This window comes from Tachyglossus aculeatus, chromosome X3 (assembly GCF_015852505.1).
Source record: "Tachyglossus aculeatus isolate mTacAcu1 chromosome X3, mTacAcu1.pri, whole genome shotgun sequence".
NCBI lineage: Eukaryota > Metazoa > Chordata > Mammalia > Monotremata > Tachyglossidae > Tachyglossus > Tachyglossus aculeatus.
The window spans coordinates 34,042,347-34,059,833 of record NC_052099.1 but is presented as its reverse complement, the minus strand read 5'-3'; the positions used below and the strand labels follow the sequence as shown (position 1 = coordinate 34,059,833).

Here is a 17,487-nt window from a genome sequence, read left to right as displayed (position 1 = left end):
TATATACATATATACAGGTGCTGTGGGGAAGGGAAGGAGGTAAGATGGGGGGGATGGAGAGGGGGATGAGGGGGAGAGGAAGCAAAGGGCTCCGTCTGGGATGAAGCTGGGATTAGAACCCGGGACCTCTGACTCCCAGAATAAGTCTCTGTCCACTGCTTCCCTAAAACGTTTGACAGAAATGTCCTGATGAAGTTACGTATTGATCTAATAATTGCATCTTTATAGAAATGGAGCCTGCAGAAAGCTTTCATAGAAATGCAGCAGGCAGCTGCTGTGTAATTTTGCTCTCCAGGGCTCCCCACCCTTTCCAGTGGATAGACCAGGAAGCAGAAAAACAAAGAGGGGCAGCATTTCCCTTGGGGGATTCATAGGCTGCCAGTCATAGGTGAAACAGAACGCCTCAGGTGATAGGAACATCAAGCTTTCTCTCTAGCTGTGAGACCTTGGAGTACCTGAGCTCCTCAAGCAGTTCCGTTAGCATCACCAAAGACCACACAGGGTCACAGACATTTGTGACTCTCCAGTTTCAGAGCGCAGTGGAGAGGGTGTGAAGAGGATGGATGGCAGGCAGCTGAGACGGAAGCCAACTGGGGCGACCCAGAGCTGGGAGGGCAGGAGTTTTGACAAAACAGCACAGGACCCCCTCAGACAATGTATCAGAGCCGCGGGTTGCCGGAAGGCAGTAGTATAGGTAAGGGATAGGGAAGTTGTGTGGCAGTTGGATCCTTTTTGAACAGAGCATCTGGGGAGTCTAGGCCAGTCTCTGGTGCTGCAGTTAGCAATTGCAGTCAGTAGCACAGCAAAGGGAAACTATTACCTGTGGAGGGGGTACAGAACTGTTGATTGCGCATTGGTCGTCTCGAATTCCAGTGACGATGTAGTAAAACTTTGGCTTAATGAGTGGTAGCAGTAGTCCTAATGGTCAGCCATTTGCTGGACATCACTAGGAGTGGAATAGAAAACAAAATAAAAGGCCTAGATTTGCCATCACTTAAAATCGTGATGGAATTCTGCTGGCCACAATGCTCTAGATTGTAAGCTCCTTGAGGACAGTGAATGTGCTAACCAGCTGTTGTACTCTCCCAAGTACTTAGTATGGTGCTGTGCACACAGTAAGCACTCAATAAGTATGTTGATTGGCTGATTGACATCTTAGAGCTGGGGAAGGTACAGAGGAGGTCAACTTAGGTGATTGGTGGGATAGAGATGCTTCCTAATAAGAATTAACAAGTAAGGTTCCTATTCTCCCATCTGGAAGGGAGACAATTGTTGTAGACCAAATCGTAAAGGTTTTGGGCAGGGCAAACAGAATTATTCACCTGACCCCTTCCAAGCCTGAGGGTGGACTGTTCAGAGCGAACCACAGCTCTTGGTAACCCTGTGAAGTTCATCACTTTGGGAAGCTGTGCAGGCAGAAAATATTTGTAGTCTTAAGAGGGCTTAAAAAAATTCATAAGTGAGTTGCTCATAAATGGAAAAAAATCAGGGCAAGTTCGACGCAGTCCCATTTGTCTCTTACCTCTGCGTGAGAGCCAGGGTGTGGGAATGGGGCTGAGGAACAGAGTAGGGGCTGGCGGGCCCCCAGGAGTGAAACATCCTGCGTTTTCCGGAATGAAATGTGATCCTTTCCCTTCTGTTTGTAGATGATTCTGACTCTCAGGACGAAAGGGACAGCGATGAAAAATCGGATGACAAATCAGAAGAAAAGAGTCAAGAGGATCAGACCTATGAAAACAACACAACGGATGAAAACAGTAAAGACTGCAATAATAAGTAAAGACTCATCTCTCTGTGTTTTGGAAACTAGCTTTATTTAGGACTTTTTTTTTTAGGTTGAAAGTGTCGTGAACGTTAAAATGAAGTAGTTCTGGCCGTACATATTTCCAGTTAAATCCGGAGTAGAAACTTGCGGTTCAGCCACCCAGAACATCATTTATCTAACTGGGGCTGAACAAACGTGTGTATAGTTACTCCCCTGGCTGTCAGCTGAGGGGGCAGGATAAGAACGAGGACTCACCCCACTTCTTGTCAAGGGGAGGTGGGATCAGAACCTCAGCTGCGCTTGGCCACTTTCACGGCACTCCCGTCTGCCCCCAAACCTTGATTATCACCTCTCCCCCACCCCGCCCATCCCTCTCCCACCTTTCCCCCTCACTTCCCACCTCATTCTCATCTTCCTCCCTGCTTCCCTGACATCAGGACCCTACTGCCAGTCCCGTCACCTCTCCTCCCTTTCCTCCACACCCCCATCTTGTCTAGAACACAAGTGTCACACAGGCGTGCCCGTCTCCTCCCTCCCCTCCTGCTCGGCAGAAGGTTAAATCAGCCCCCAAACAGGGCTTTAACCTGGAACCCTTCTCCGCTTCCTTTAATTGGGTTGATCATTTTACCCAGAACCTCAGACGTGGTTTCCTCTAAACTCTTCTCTAAAGTAGGGTCAAGCTTGGGGTTTCCAGAATTCCACTCTTCATTGCACTAAAAAGAGCGTCAGGGAAACCTAATTGTGTGTGTTTTGTGGGGGGGCGGGGGAGGAATGTCAGTCTCTGGATTGAATGTAAGACATTTGCTGGGAAATTACCATCCTTTTGTTTTAATTAATAAGTAACTTAGGTGCTTCATGGAACCCCCTGCTTATGAGGATCAATACCATAAGCGGGTCCCAAGCCTAAAAGTTACCAGTCAGATTTAAATTCTCCCTTTTCTATCCAGTGTATCTCTTGCATTGAAAAATGAGCTCAACTAATCATTCTCCAATTGACTTTTTACTGTAAGGCTTGAGATCAAGACTCAAACAAAAGAGGAATACCAGTTAGTTCAGGTGAGTTTTGATCACCGGGAAACACATTGCTTATTCACGGAAGTCCCAAAGCGTGTTTCGCAGGGTGGAATACAGGCCGCTGCTTCCATCCCTGCCCGCTGCTCTCCGACCGTGGCATCTTCCCAACAGTGTCACCAGTGAGCAGGCTGTCTATCGGGCGTACAGGTGCTAACAGATAGAGCGGTCCGGACTCAGAACCGGGGATGCAGATCCCACTCGCCGATCTCAGGCTGCCCCGCTCTCCCTCCCAACCCGCGAAAATCCTCCGCCGCTTTTCTGCCGGTCGATATCTCCCGCTACCAGGATTTGAGGGTAGTGCACCTTTGGGATGGGAGTCCGGGGCCGCTGCTTCTCCGAGCTGGGCCGTGAGGTCCTGGGTTAGTCTGGGTCGAGCCCGAGGAGAGCCAGGTGTGTGGCAAATGTGCGGTGGGGCTGGCGGTTGCTCTCCCAAGCGCTTAGTACAGTGCTCGGTGCGCAGAGCTCAATAAATAAGAGTGAACGAACGAATGTATGGTCAGGTTTCAGCCAAGTGCCTACCTGGGGTGCCAAGCCAGGGCACGGAGCATTTGCTGCTCAACTGAACTCAAATTGGGGAACTCAGGTGGCTTCTGGGATGCAATCTGCGGCTCCCTGCCCACCTGCCGATGCTTCCTGGCCAGGTTCTGTTCCCACCCGTCAACGGAGGTGGACCGCCGGGTCTGGGGCAGTGTGTCCCCACCTGCCCGCCCGTCCACCCGATTAGCTTGATCCTTACCCATCATTCTGAAATGGATCTAGGGGAAGTACCCTGACGGTGGAAGGCTGGTGCAGATCTCTGCTCCCATCACCGAGCAGCAGGAGCCGAGAGGCGGCACAAGAGAAGGCGCTAAAACAACGTGGCACCTCAGAACCCGTGGATGCCCCGCAGTCCCTGGACTTGTCAGAGACCGGTGCGCCAGCCTCTGGCTCGATCCTGGACCTTTGCGGTGCCTGTTCTTCCATGTCCATGCTTCTCTTGGGCACCGTACTGAAGGTTCTTGGTGGAGACCATTCAGACAAGTGTCTGAACGCATGACTGATGCGGGTCTGTCGCCAGGCGGGTAGAGACTGCCCCTCAGAGTAGCAAACAACTAACCCGCCACCCGTGGTCACCAGTTGGGTGGAGATGGGACGGTCGCCCTTACGTGGCTGCTAGAGTGGGCATTGGAGCCCTGGCATGCCTGTCAGTTGGTGGTCCAACCGCGCGGGCTTGTTCTTGGCCTGAATGGCTACGGCATGTGCCAAACCTAGTCACGCTTACACTTTTGGATTCAGGCCACCACAGCAGGCTTGAGTTTCCCCCCGCCTTCCTCTGGCCCCCGCTCGAGGGTCAGGTACCCCGGGGGGCAGGTGGGGGGCTGTGGCGAGGTTCTGGCAGCAGTGATTTGCTCCTAGAACAGTGGTCGCTTCCCCGGGAGCCCAGCATGGTGGACCCCTTCCTCCAGGCCCCTTGCTGAAATGAGAAGAAACTCCTCGTGGTGACCAATCCCCGTCCCGTAACCCAAGCGGTTCGTCGTCGTCGAGACGCCTTTGCTTCGGGGAGCCGTTCGGCTACCCCACCGACCTCCGGGTATCCCCGGGTCGGACCTCTCGAAGGGAGGAAGTCCCGAGGTCGGCTGCCCCGCTTAAAAGGGAGGAGCATTTCCTCGTGGCCCAGGGCTGGAGAGACAATCGAGTTTTGTTCCTTCTCTCCTCTAGGAAGCCCCTCTGCAAGAAAATAACGTAGCAAATTGTGGCGGATTTAAAACCCACGAAGAGCTGTTCTCGTACTTGGTAGGTCTGACGTTTATTCGTTTGCGGTGGGCAAAATTGCAGCAGATAGGATCTAACGGAACGACGTCTTGTTGATAAGGAAGCTCTAGGCGGATTGCCGAAGAGAAGATTCTGATTCCTCTCCCTCTTTGGAGTTTGTGCCTTTCCAAGTCGATGGAGTGCCGTAACCTCGTATCCATCTGGGCACAAGCTGCGCCTACCTCAGACCGTGCCGGAGCTACGGATACTTTAGTCTTTCTGGAATCTTCTTTCCTGATCGGGCCGTTTGCTTGTCTCTGGATTCTCCCATCAGTCTTCACCTTCCCGTTTCCCTCGCTCATGATGAACTGGGCTTTTGGTCAGCGGCAGTGGGGTAGACCTGGATAATTCCATCCTTCGTGGGAGGTGTAGCGTTCTGATATCTTAGTCCCTCTAAAAAAGATTTTGCTCTCCTTTTCCTTAGAGTGGTTTTGCTTAATCCTACAAATCTTTTCCCCCAACTGAGCTGATTTGGTCCAAGTTAGAGCACTGACTGTTTGCCAGTCTTGCCCTGTGGACCGTTGTTAGTTCTTGAAAGACATGTGAGTGACATTGTCCGAAACTGCCCATTAAGCGTGGCCTGTTCCAGGTGATTTTTTGGGTTAATTGTGGCTGTTCTTCGAAATGGAACTTGGTCTGTTCCTCGTATATGTCGCAATTATCTGATAGTTCTTCGGGTAAGTTAGGCCCTTCCAGTCGGCTCCTGAAATTTCAGTTACTCCGCCTTACATTTAAAGAACATCCTTAAAGTCTTCCTCTCCGATGTCAGTGTTCAATCTCTAGATGCCTGGAGAAATGTGGTGTTGTTTCTTCCTTGTTATTCAAAAAAAATTTGATTGCAATTTATTTTCTTTTTCCAGCAAAGCTTCGAGATAATGACCGAAAATGATGCATCGTTTATCTTAGCAATTACCCAGACTCTTACAGATGCCTTGCTGGACTATCGTTTGAAGGATAGGTCTGTAAAGGTAAATTCTGCTGTGGCTTATTTCAGAATTGGTGTATTCTAGCCTTGGTTACCAGCTCTATTTTCTGAGAAGCCTGTGACTTGTCGAGACACCAGGGAGTGTTGCAAAGGAAAAATAAGATGTAGTCCTCACTCCTCTTCAGTAACCAGAATACTCATTGTGCAGAATACTATAGTCAACACTTGGGAGAAGTCAGTAGAAATGAGTGTATTTGATTTTTATTTATTTGTTTTTATGGTATCTGTTAGGTGCTTATTATGCGTCAGACACTGGGGTAGATTCAAGGTCGTCAGGTTGGGCAGAGACCCTGTCCCACGAGGGGCTCCAAGTGTAAGTAGGAGAGAGAACAGGTATTGAATCCCCACTTTACAGTTGAGAAAGGCAAGGCACAGAGGAAAATATTGGTGGTGTTATGTACTTCTTATGTGCCAGTCGCTGTCCTAAGCGCTGGTGGGGGGATACAAGCAAGTTGGGTTGGACACAGTCCCTGTCCCGCATGGGGCTCACAGTTATAATCCCCATTTTACAGGTGAGGTAACTGAGGCACAGACAAGTGAAGCAACTTACCCAAGGTCACACAGCAGACAAGTGGCAGAATCGTGGTTAGAATTTTTGACTCTCAGGCTGGTGCTGTAACCCTTAGGAAACACTGTTTCTCCGTTCTGCGTCTGTGGTGATTTGGGAAGTACAATTCGAAAACAATCGGGCCTGTGTTCGGCAGCCCAGGTAACGAGCGCTATTACTTTTTTAGCCTCCTGAATGTGAACCCAATCAGGCGATACTCAGACCTTTGGAAGAGCAGTCCATGCAGAATCACGAAAACAATTCCGAATGTGTCAACAACACTGACCCTTATTCTGGTAAATATTTTTTTGAATTTGAAAATATTCAGATGAAGAAAATCATTGTGTGGGGTTTTCATTAAAGTGGTGCTTTTTTTTTTTAATGGCATTTAGTAAGCACTCACTATGTACCAGGCATTGTACTAAGCACTGGGGTAGATACAAGATAATCAGGTTGGACACAGTCCATGTCCCACCCAGGGCTCACGGTCTTAATCCCCATTTTACAGGTGAGGGAATTGAAGCACAGAGAAGTGAAGTGACTTGACCAAGGTCACACAGCAGGCAAGTAGCGGAGCTGGGATTAGAACCCAGGTCCTTTGAGCTCTTCTGATTTCCAGGTCCGTGCTTTTTCCATTGGGCCACGCTGCTTCTCATTGTATTTCACACATTGGACGTTTTGTGCTTCACTCGACCTGTTCTTGCTGATTATTGAGTTTGTAGTGCACTGTACTAAGCACCTGGGAGCAAGCAATAAAAAGCCAAAGGTCTGAAAGATCTTATAAGCTAGTGGGCAAGAGTAGTAGGGAAATCTTTTTGAAACAATTGATATTAATTTATCGAAACTGGGGAGGTGTGCCGACTTCCTGCCAATTTGAAACGGATGATGGGACCTAGAAAACGGAAAGGTTGCAAACCTATTTCTTGTAATTATGGGAAGAATCTGGACTAGGTGATGGGAATAATGTTTTGCTTCTCGTTATTGATACTGACCGTATTAACCAGCTGTTCCAGAGTCAATACTATTAAGTGCCTGCTCTGTGCCAAAGCACTGTGCTGAGCACTGGGGATGGATAGAAGATAGATGGGATACAGTCTCCAGCTCATATGGGGCTCAGGGTGTTTCTACTAGAAACTGGTAGTAGAGGTGTCTACTAGCTTTCAGCCACATCCTTATACAGAAGAAGCCACTTCATGGCCCTAGAAAATCTCCAGGTGTGTGGCCACGGTTCTGGCTAACGGGAAGATTGAGCCATGTGGGGATCCAGGAGAGGTCTGGGAGGATTGGATGGGATTGTGAGAGTTTGGGAGGTTATGCATTTGGGAAAAATTAGGAATGTCAGAAGGCTCAAGAAACATTTATTAAAGAGTCACGCTGGGTTATGAGAGGGAGCCTCCCCCTGACCAGAAAAGTCAAAGAGGATGGTGCCACGATGGGAATCCAAACCTTCCTTGGGTTGCCCTGTTCATGAGTTCCAAGATTATTTGCCCTTTGAATAGTCTGGCCAAGCATAATGTAGATTCTCATCATCATCATCAATCGTATTTATTGAGCGCTGACTGTGTGCAGAGCACTGGACTAAGCGCTTGGGAAGTACAAATTGGCAACATATAGAGACAGTCCCTACCCAGTAGTGGGCTCACAGTCTAAAAGGGGGAGACAGAGAACAAAACCAAACATACTAACAAAATAAAATAAATAGAATAGATATGTACAAGTAAAATAAATAAATAAATAGAGTAATAAATATGTACAGACATATATACAGTTTCAGACGGAGTAAGAGTTTGCAAACTTTCGCAGTTCTCCAAGTGCAATCGGAGAGACAAATGTGATCTCAGCATGCCATTATTGTCTTCTAAAACCATGAGTTATTTCATGAATACTAACGGAAATATTTTTATTGTTTCTCACAGGATTCTCAGCTAATTACCTAACTTCCAGGCTGCCTCCTGCCCAGTCTTATGGAGAAACAACAGCAACTGCCCACGGTAGTGGGTCTTTCAATACCAACGGTGCATCTCTTCCATCGCCTCAGTCAAATATGAGTTTTTCCAACTCTTCTGCGACTGAGGATTGGAGTCAGTGGCCTTGTCCATTATCCAACGAAGCATCAAGCCAAGAGTCTTTCCAGTCCTATCCGTATTCCGAAAACCACTACCCTTCCGCTGAGGGCGCGTCATATAACGCTGCGCCTGATGAAAACTCCAGCCCCTTGCCGCCCTTCTCTGAGCAGAACGATGTAATCACGGAATTTTTCAACAGCATAAGGAACATGGATGTCATCGAGGTGACGGATACCCTCCAGAAAATCGCCACAACCAACCCAGCGTTTAAAGGTAAGCCGAGGGAATGTGAAGGAATAGTGACGCTTCCCGAATCCTTCAGGGGGTGTGAACTGGATTTTAATTTGAGAAGGCCTGCCCTCTCCCAACACACTTGCAGGGGTGGAGACGTTCGAATGGTAGAGGGCTGAGGTCGAAACAGAGCGGCAAGCCACTTTCTTACGCTGCTGCTTATAGTCGAGGCTGGGCAGGTTCGTGGAGATAGTACCCTTCCCCTCACGACTGTCTCCCTTTCAGCTGTAGACCCCCCCCCTCACCCCCCAACTAACAGATGCACAGTTGGCCTACGGTTATCCCCTCGAACCTGCATCTGCCTCGGCCCGCAAATTCTCCAAAACCGCTTTCAGTTCGTGGTCCTTTCCCACACCAAACGGAAATTTCTTAGATGTGATGCTCGAGGGACTCAGAGACAGAGCTGTAGCCATCCATTTTAGGCACCAGACTAGGGCCCCCTGGTCTCCCGAGGACGCCGGCAGCGTGGTCTAGTGGGTAGAGCGTAGGCCCGGGAGTTAGAAGGGTCTGGGTTCTAATCCAGACTCCTCACCTTGTCTGTCGTGTGGCCTCGGGCAAGTCAGTTCACTTCTCTGCGCCTCAGTTACCTCATCTGTAAAGCGAGGACTAAGACTCGGAGTCCCATGTGGAACAGGGACTTCGTCCAACCTGATCAGATTGTGTCTACTCCAGCGCTTAGTACAGTGCCTGGCCATTAGTAAGCACATAACTACCATTAAAAAAAACCAAAACCAAACCCCAGCTAGAGTTCAGTCGAGAGCCCTCCAACCCCAGTTACCCACCCCTGGTGGGGGGGGGTCCTACAGCCGGAAAAGAGACCAGATTATTTAGTGGAATCAACTTTGGTAGACTTTAATTTCCATTATTTTAAAAAGTAACGAAGTAAGAGTTCCCATTCGGATCTGCCTTAGAGTCCAGCAGCTCCTTCTTAGCATCAAGTGGCGTAGGGCCTGGCATTTGCTGGGTATCTTTAAATCGAACATCACTCATTCTGCCCTTTTTCTGTTGGTGAAGAAATTGACATTCCAAATGTGATTCGGATCCTAACTGAAAGTGGGACCCTCAAGACCCCTGGACCTGAGGAAAATGGCACTGAAGAACAGGAAAGAGCCAGTGATTTTAGGTAAAACTAATCATTCGTCATCTTGGGTCTGCACCCAGTTTCACTGCATTTAGCAGTCCTTAAATGTTGACCTATGACTAGAACGTAGACCTAATAGTGCAGTTTTGTACATCTTCTGCAGTTTTGCGGTGGAATGTTTAAATAGCAAAGCTGTCCATATTTTGCATTTTCACTTGTATAAAGTATTATCAAATGTTGTTTTGGTATCCTTAAAATGTTTATTACTAATAAAAATTTGTCTTTTGTTGACTTGGTCATTGGTTTATGCAAGTAATGAGGAACAGGGTGGCTTGAGCCCACTGTTGGGTAGGGACTGTCTCTATATGTTGCCAATTTGTACTTCCCAAGCGCTTAGTACAGTGCTCTGCACATAGTAAGCGCTCAATAAATACGATTGATGATGATGATGAAGACGTAATTTTAGATATATGTATATATTTTTTTCCCCTCTCTGTTCCCATTGGGCATAGAGAAGCAGCGTGGCTCGATGGCAAGAGCACGGGCTTAGGAGTCAGAGGTCATGGGTTCAAATCCCGGCCCCGCCAATTGTCAGCTGTGTGACTTTGGGCAAGTCGCTTAACTTCTCTGGGCCTCAGTTACCTCATCTGTAAAATGGGGATGAAGACTGTGAGCCCCACGTGGGACAATCTGATCACCTTGTAACCTCTCCAGCGCTTAGAACAGTAGTAAGCGCTTAACAAATGCCATCATCATTATTATTATTATTGTTATTATTATTATTATTGATCCCATAGCTTGGCTACTGATTAGAAAAGCAGTATGCAGCAGTGGTTGCATTTACCCTTTGCATTTTTTGAGACTTAGGTTTTGCAGAGGGCAGTGTCGGGACTTGGGCTTTTTATTTTACTTTGATTGTTCTTTGCCTCTGGCTAAATTGACCAGCCTCCAGGGACCAAATGACCCTAATGAATGGTGTTTGCATTACTGTACTGTCTGAAGCGACATATTGGAAAGTGAATCAGTTCTCTGGGATTGGATGGGGCCAAAGGGGTGCTGCCGGTAATAATTGTATTTAAGTGCTTACTATGGGCCAGCCACTCTACTAAGCGCTGGAGAAAGTACCAGGTGATCAGATCCCACATGGGGCTGACGGTCTAAGAAGGAGGGAGAACAGGAATTGGATCCCCATTCTGCAGATGAGGGGACTGGCACGTAGAGAAGCAGCGTGGCCTGTCGGATAAAGTGTGGGCCTGAAAGTCAGAAGGACCTGGGTTCTAATTCTGCCTTTGCCACCTGTCTGCGGTGTGACCTTAGGCAAGTCATTTCACTTCTCTGAGCCTCAGTTACCTCATCTGTAAAACCCGAGCCCCGTGTGGGGCGGAGACTGTGCCCAACTTGAGTAGCTTGTACTTCGGGACTGTCTCTATCTGTTGCCGAATTGTACTTTCCAAGCGCTTAGTACAGTGCTGTGCACACAGTAAGCGCTCAATAAATACGATTGATTGATTCCCCCGGCGCTTAGTACAGTACCTGGAACATAGTAAGTGCTTAACAAATACCATGAAAAATATAAAAGTTATGTGACAGTGGCTCAGTGGAAAAGAGCCCGGGCTTTGGAGTCAGAGTTCATGGGTTCAAATCCCGGCTCCGCCACCTGTGTGACTTTGGGCAAGTCACTTCACTTCTCTGGGCCTCAGTTCCCTCATCTGTAAAATGGGGATTAAGACTGGGAGCCCCCCCGTGGGACAACCCGATCACCTTGTAACCTCCTCAGCGCTTAGAACAGTGCTTTACACATGGTAAGCGCTTAATAAATGCCATTATTATAATTGAGAAGCAGCGTGGCTCGGTGGAAAGAGCCCGGGCTTTGGAGTAAGAGATCATGGGTTCAGATCCCGGCTCTGCCACTTGTCAGCTGTGTGACTTTGGGCAAGTCACTTAACTTCTCTGGGCCTCAGTTACCTCATCTGTAAAATGGGGGTGAAGACTGTGAGCCCCCCGTGGGACAATCTGATCACCTTGTAACCTCCCCAGCGCTTAGTGCTTTGCACATAGTAAGCGCTTAATAAATGCCATTATTATTATTATTATTCTTGCCCAAGGTAACAGAGCGGTCAAATGGCGGAGCTGGGAATCCTGATCACTCTCTGTCAACGAGGCCGGGCTGCTTCTCTAGTATAGACGGGGCTCGTGAAATGTTAAATTATTTCAGGGAGATGTTCCGGTAGTTTTCACTGTTAATACTTTGAAGGCTTGAGGGACTCTTTCTGGAGCCAGGATTGCGCCGAACTTTTAGGGCAGAGTTGGTAGGCGGGCCAGGCTGGATGGCGAGCGACGGAGGGGGCCGCCGACGGCACATCAAGAACACAGGCTGCCGTTTTGCCGACGCGGAAGAAACCTGTACGTTACGAGATGTAATGCAACTTCACGATGTCATATGGAGCCTCTTGTACCCAGCTTCATCTTCGACGGTGTCACCGTTGGGACTCCTGCTTTCCCCTTTTGCTCCAGAGCTACTGCGATCGCTTCCCAGGCCCCTGTGAACAGGGGCACCACTTCCAAGCGTCACAAGCTGAAGCACGGAGAGGCCGGGCTTTTAAAATAAAAATCCTGGACATAAAAGCATTTGAGGCCGTGTCAGTACTGCTGGGGTCAGTCCGGCCGAAAGCTGGTCGTCTGGGGTTGGGTTCCTGTTTCAGCCGCGGTAGGATGCCTAGAAGGAAGTTGGGACAGTTCGAACTAGCAGAGTTTTTTCCCTGATTCAGGTTCCCTCGTGTTCTTCCTGGGAGATACTGATCAACCACAGAGAAGCAGCGTGGCTCAGTGGAAAGAGTGAAAAGTGGTCACGGGTTCAAATTCTCGCCCCGCCACTTGTCGGCTGTGTGACTTTGGGCAAGTCACTTCACTTCGCTGGGCCTCAGTTACCTCATCTGTAAAATGGGGATTAAGACTGTGAGCCCCCCCGTGGGACAACCCGATCACCTTGTAACCTCCCCAGCGCTTAGAACAGTGCTTTGCACATAGTAAGCGCTTAATAAATACACTAAAAAAAAAAAACCTTTCCGTACGGGACCAGTTCTTTTCCGTGTGTTCTGTGTGGAGGCTCAATGAATTGTCGGCCCTCAGTTTCGGTTTTGAGCATAGCCGTGGCAACGGTGACCATGAGTCTTGATTCAATTGGGAAAGACCCGTCCGGTAGCCCATAAATTTCAGCAAAACCCTGGCTGCGAGCCGGCCCGAAGCAAGTGGGTGACTGTTTTTAACCAGCCATTCCCAAATACTGTTGTTACAAAACAGTGGCTTTGCTGGGGCCCAATCTTGCCAAGAGTTGGAGTCCAAGATTCTTGATACCGTGACATCCTGATATCTGGCACGGAGTGGGGTAAGTCATGTCTTTACTTATTTTTTTTAGATCATAGTACCCATTCCCTGCTCCTAAGTGGATGCTTTTACGTCTGAAGTGCATCAGTTCAATTTTCCTAGGATGGGATGGGGCCAAAGTGTTGCAAAAACACAGGTGCCACACAGGGCAAGTCACTTCTGTAAATCTGTAAAATTTTACATCTGTAAAATGGGGATGGGAGACCACACGTTGGACAGGGATTGGGTTCAAACCCGATTGGCTTGGGTCCGCCCCAGTGCTTGGAACAGTGCCTGAAACATAGAAAATGCCAAACCAACACCTCAGTTATTATTTTTGAGGGTCCAGTGTGGGCACAGACTTCGGGAAGTTCAAAAGGGAAGTGACGTCCCCGGCCCTCAAGAACTTTAATTGTACAATTATGCACAGGAAAAAAGTATATATAAAATATCGCTGTTCGGAAAACACGAAAGCCCTCCCTGACGGCTCCCTGAGAAGACTCCGCCTGCTCTCCAACTGCTGCAGGAGAAGGGAGACTGAGACCCAGGAGGCCTTCCCAGACTGAGCCCCTTCCTTCCTCTCCCCCTCGTCCCCTTCTCCATCCCCCCATCTTACCTCCTTCCCTTCCCCACAGCACCTGTATACATGTTTGTACATATTTATTACTCTATTTATTTTACTTGTGCATATCCTATTTTATTTTGTAGTATGTTTGGTTTTGTCTCCCCCTTTTAGACTGTGAGCCCACTGTTGGGTAGGGACTGTCTCTATATGTTGCCAATTTGTACTTCCCAAGGGCTTAGTACAGTGCTCTGCACACAGTAAGCGCTCAATAAATACGATTGATGATGATGATGATACTAAGCGCAGTTTCTAGTAGAAATGCAGGGGAGAAGAGGAGGCTCAACCTTATTTTGCGTGCCCGCCGAGTCGCAGCCCTGCGTGAACCGGTCTTGTTTTGGGTTTCTTCAGATTGTCCGGACTCAGGTAGGTCCTGAGCCCCCAGGACCGGGCCTAAAGGGCTCTGGCTGTAGACTGTAAGCTCTTTGTGGGTAGGGAATGTGTCATATGGTTATATATTGTACTCTTTTAGACTGTGAGCCCACTGTTGGGTAGGGACTGTCTCTATATGTTGCCAACTTGTACTTCCCAAGTGCTTAGTACAGTGCTCTGCACACAGTAAGTGCTCAATAAATACGATTGATTGATTGATTCAAGCGCTTAGTACAGTGCTGTGCACACGGTAAGTGCTCAAATAAGATTGACTGAGTCCGATTGTCTTTTGCTGGCCGACTGCTCTGGGAATACTGCCGAATGACTGGGCCAACAAACTCTATTTGAATGTTACTGTTTGGGCAGCTGTTTGGACTGGAAACTTGCTTGGGAAAGGGAAGCCACTGGGGACTAAGGCTGAGGAAAGTGGTGGTTTCTTTTTTATGGTATTCGCTAAGTGCTTACTATGTGCCAGGCACTGTACTAAGCGCTGGGGTAGACACAAGGTAGGTTAGACCCAGCCCCCGTCCCACAAGGGGCTCACAGTCTTAATCCCCATTTTACAGGTGATGTAACAGAGGCCCAGAGAAGCAAAGTGACTCTCCCAAAGTCACCCAGCAGACAAGTGGAGGAGGCAGGATTAGAACCCAGGTCCTTCCGACTCCCATAGCAAGTGCTTATCAAATACCATGATTATTATTATGGGAAGGAGGATGAATGAAGAAGCAAGGAAGAGCAGCACAGAAGGGAGTGGGAAAAGAGGAGAGGAGGGCTCGGTCAGGGAAGGCTTCTTGAAGGAGATGGGCCTTCACTAAGGCTTTGAAGTGGGGGAGGGCAATTATCTGTATATATGTTTGTACATATTTATTACTGTATGTATTTTACTTGTACATATCTATTCTATTCATTTTATTTTGTTAGTATGTTTGCTTTTGTTCTCTGTCTCCCCCTTTTAGACTGTGAGCCCACTGTTAGGCAGGGACTGTCTCTAGATGTTGCCAATTTGTAATTCCCAAGCGCATAGTACAGTGCTCTGCACACAGTAAGCGCTCAATAAATGCGATTGATGATGATGATCTGTCTGAAACAGCCACGACACCCCCCCCGTTTAGTAGAAACAGCAGCACAGCTTAGTGTTAAGAGCCCGGGCTTGGGAGTCAGAGGTCGTATTTTGTTTTGTTTTGTTGTGTGTCTTCCCCCTTCTAGACTGTGAGCCTATTGTTGGGTAGGGATCGTCTACCTGTTGCCGATTTGTACTTCCCAAGCGCTTAGTCCAGTTCTCCGCACACAGTCGGCGCTCAATAAATACGATCGAATGAATGAATGAAATGGGGGAACCTCAAGTTGACACCAGTCTCTTCGTTTTGTTGTCCGTCTTCCCCTTCTAAACTGTGAGCCCGATGTTGGGTAGGGACCGTCCCTATCTGTTGCCGATTTGTACTTAATAATAATAATAATGGCATTTATTAAGCGCTTACTATGTGCAAAGCACTGTTCTAAGCGCTGGGGAGGTTACAAGGTGATCAGGTTGTCCCACGGGGGGCTCACGGTCTTCATCCCCAGTTTACAGATGTGGTCACTGAGGCCCAGAGAAGTGAAGTGACTTGCCCAGAGTCACACAGCTGACAAGTGGCCGAGCCGGGATTTGAACCCATGACCTCTGACTCCAAAGCCCGGGCTCTTTTCCACTGAGCCGTGCTGCTTAGTACAGTGCTTTGTACAAAGTAAGGTGAGCCCCCCTTTTTTCCTGTGCTTCTCCTCCCCTCCCCATCGCCCCTCTCCCTCCGCCCTACCCCGTTCCCCTCCTTACAGCACTTTTGTCTATTTATACATTTTATCACTCTACTTATTTTACTTTTAGACTGGGAGCCCACTATTGGGTAGGGACTGTCTCTATATGTTGCCAGCTTGTACTTCCCAAGCGCTTAGTACAGTGCTCTGCACACAGTAAGCGCTCAATAGGTACGATTGATGATGATGATTAATGATGTGTATATAGCTATAATTCTATTTATTCCGATGGCATTGACACCTGTCTCCTGTTTTGCTGTGTGTCTCTCCCCTTCTAGACTGTGAGCCCGGTGCGCCAACAGGGATTTTCTCGATTTATTGCCAAATTGTACTTTCCAAGCGCTTAGTCCGGCGCTCTAAACACAGTCAGCGCTCAGAAGCAGCGTGGCTCAATGGAAAAAGCATGGGCTTTGGAGTCAGAGGTCATGGGTTCAAATCTTGGCTCCGCCAATTGTCAGCTGTGTGACTTTGGGTAAGTCATTTAACTTCTCTGTGCCCCAGTTACCTCATCTGTAAAATGGGGATTTAGACTGTGAGCCCCAAGTGGGACAACCTGATCACCTTGTATCCCCCCAGCACTTAGAACAGTGCTTTTCACATAGTAAGCGCTTAACAAATACCACCATAATAATAGTAATTCTCTGGGCCTCAGTTCCCTCATCTGTAAAATGGAGATGAAGACTGCGAGCCCCCTGTGGGACAACCTGATCACCTTGTATCCCCCCAGTGCTTAGAACAGTGCTTTGCACATAGTAAGCGCTTAACAAATACCACCATAATAATAGTAATTCTCTGGGCCTCAGTTCCCTCATCTGTAAAATGGAGATGAAGACTGCGAGCCCCCCATGGGACAACCGGATCACCTCGTAAACTCCCCAGCACTTAGAACAGTGCTTTGCACATAGTAAGCGCCTAATAAATGCCATCATTATTGTTGTTATAATGTGTGACTTTGGGCAAGTCGCTTCACTTCTCTGTGCCTCAGTTCCCTCATCTGTAAAATGGGAATGAAGACTGTGAGCCCCCCCGTGGGACAGCCTGATCACCTTGTAACCTCCCCAGCACTTAGAACAGTGCTTTGCACACAGTAAGTGCTTAATAAATGTTATCATTATTATTATTATTAGAACAGTGCTTCGCACATTGTAAGTGCTTAATAAATGCTATCATTATTATTATTATTATTAGAAGTGCTTTCACATAGTAAGCACTTAATAAATGCCATCATATCATTATTATAATGTGTGACTTTGGGCAAGTCACTTCACTTCTCTGTGCCTCAGTTCTCTCATCTGTAAAATGGGGATGAAGACTGTGAGCCCCCCGTGGGACAGCCTGATCACCTTGTAACCTCCCCAGCACTTAGAACAGTACTTTGCACTCAGTAAGCGCTTAATAAATGCTATTATTATTATTATTATTATTATTATTATTATTAGAACAGTGCTTTGCACATTGTAAGTACTTAATAAATGCCATCATTATTATTATTATAGTGTGTGACTTTGGGCAAGTCACTTCACTTATCTGTGCCTCAGTTCCCTCATCTGTAAAATGGGGATGAAGACTGAGCCCCACCTTGGGACAGCCTGATTGCCATGTAACCTCCCCAGCGCTTAGAACAGTGCTTGCACACAGTAAGTGCTTAGTAAATGCTATCATTATTGTTATTATTATTATTAGAACAGTGCTCTGCACATAGTAAGCGCTTAATAAATGGCATCATTTTTGTTATTATA

General features: G+C 47.8%; 1 protein-coding gene across 5 annotated transcripts in view; it reads left to right on the top strand.

Annotated features, from left to right (window-relative positions):
* LOC119948816 overlaps positions 1–12,476 on the top strand; it is a 34,632-nt gene extending 22,156 nt beyond the window's left edge. For 3 of the 5 annotated variants that reach the window (XM_038770314.1, XM_038770317.1, XM_038770313.1), the window contains exons 11-18: positions 1,647–1,776; positions 2,776–2,821; positions 4,538–4,612; positions 5,491–5,598; positions 6,350–6,458; positions 8,079–8,501; positions 9,534–9,642; positions 12,369–12,476. In XM_038770314.1, coding sequence (XP_038626242.1) covers positions 1,647–1,776; positions 2,776–2,821; positions 4,538–4,612; positions 5,491–5,598; positions 6,350–6,458; positions 8,079–8,501; positions 9,534–9,642; positions 12,369–12,399 — 1,031 coding nt within the window. In that variant the 3' untranslated portion in view covers positions 12,400–12,476. Of the gene's footprint in view, positions 1–1,646; positions 1,777–2,775; positions 2,822–4,537; positions 4,613–5,490; positions 5,599–6,349; positions 6,459–8,078; positions 8,502–9,533; positions 9,892–12,368 lie in introns of those variants that run through there. The other 2 variants (XM_038770318.1, XM_038770316.1) reach the window with 2 other exon arrangements.
* Positions 12,477–17,487: the final 5,011 nt, after the last annotated feature.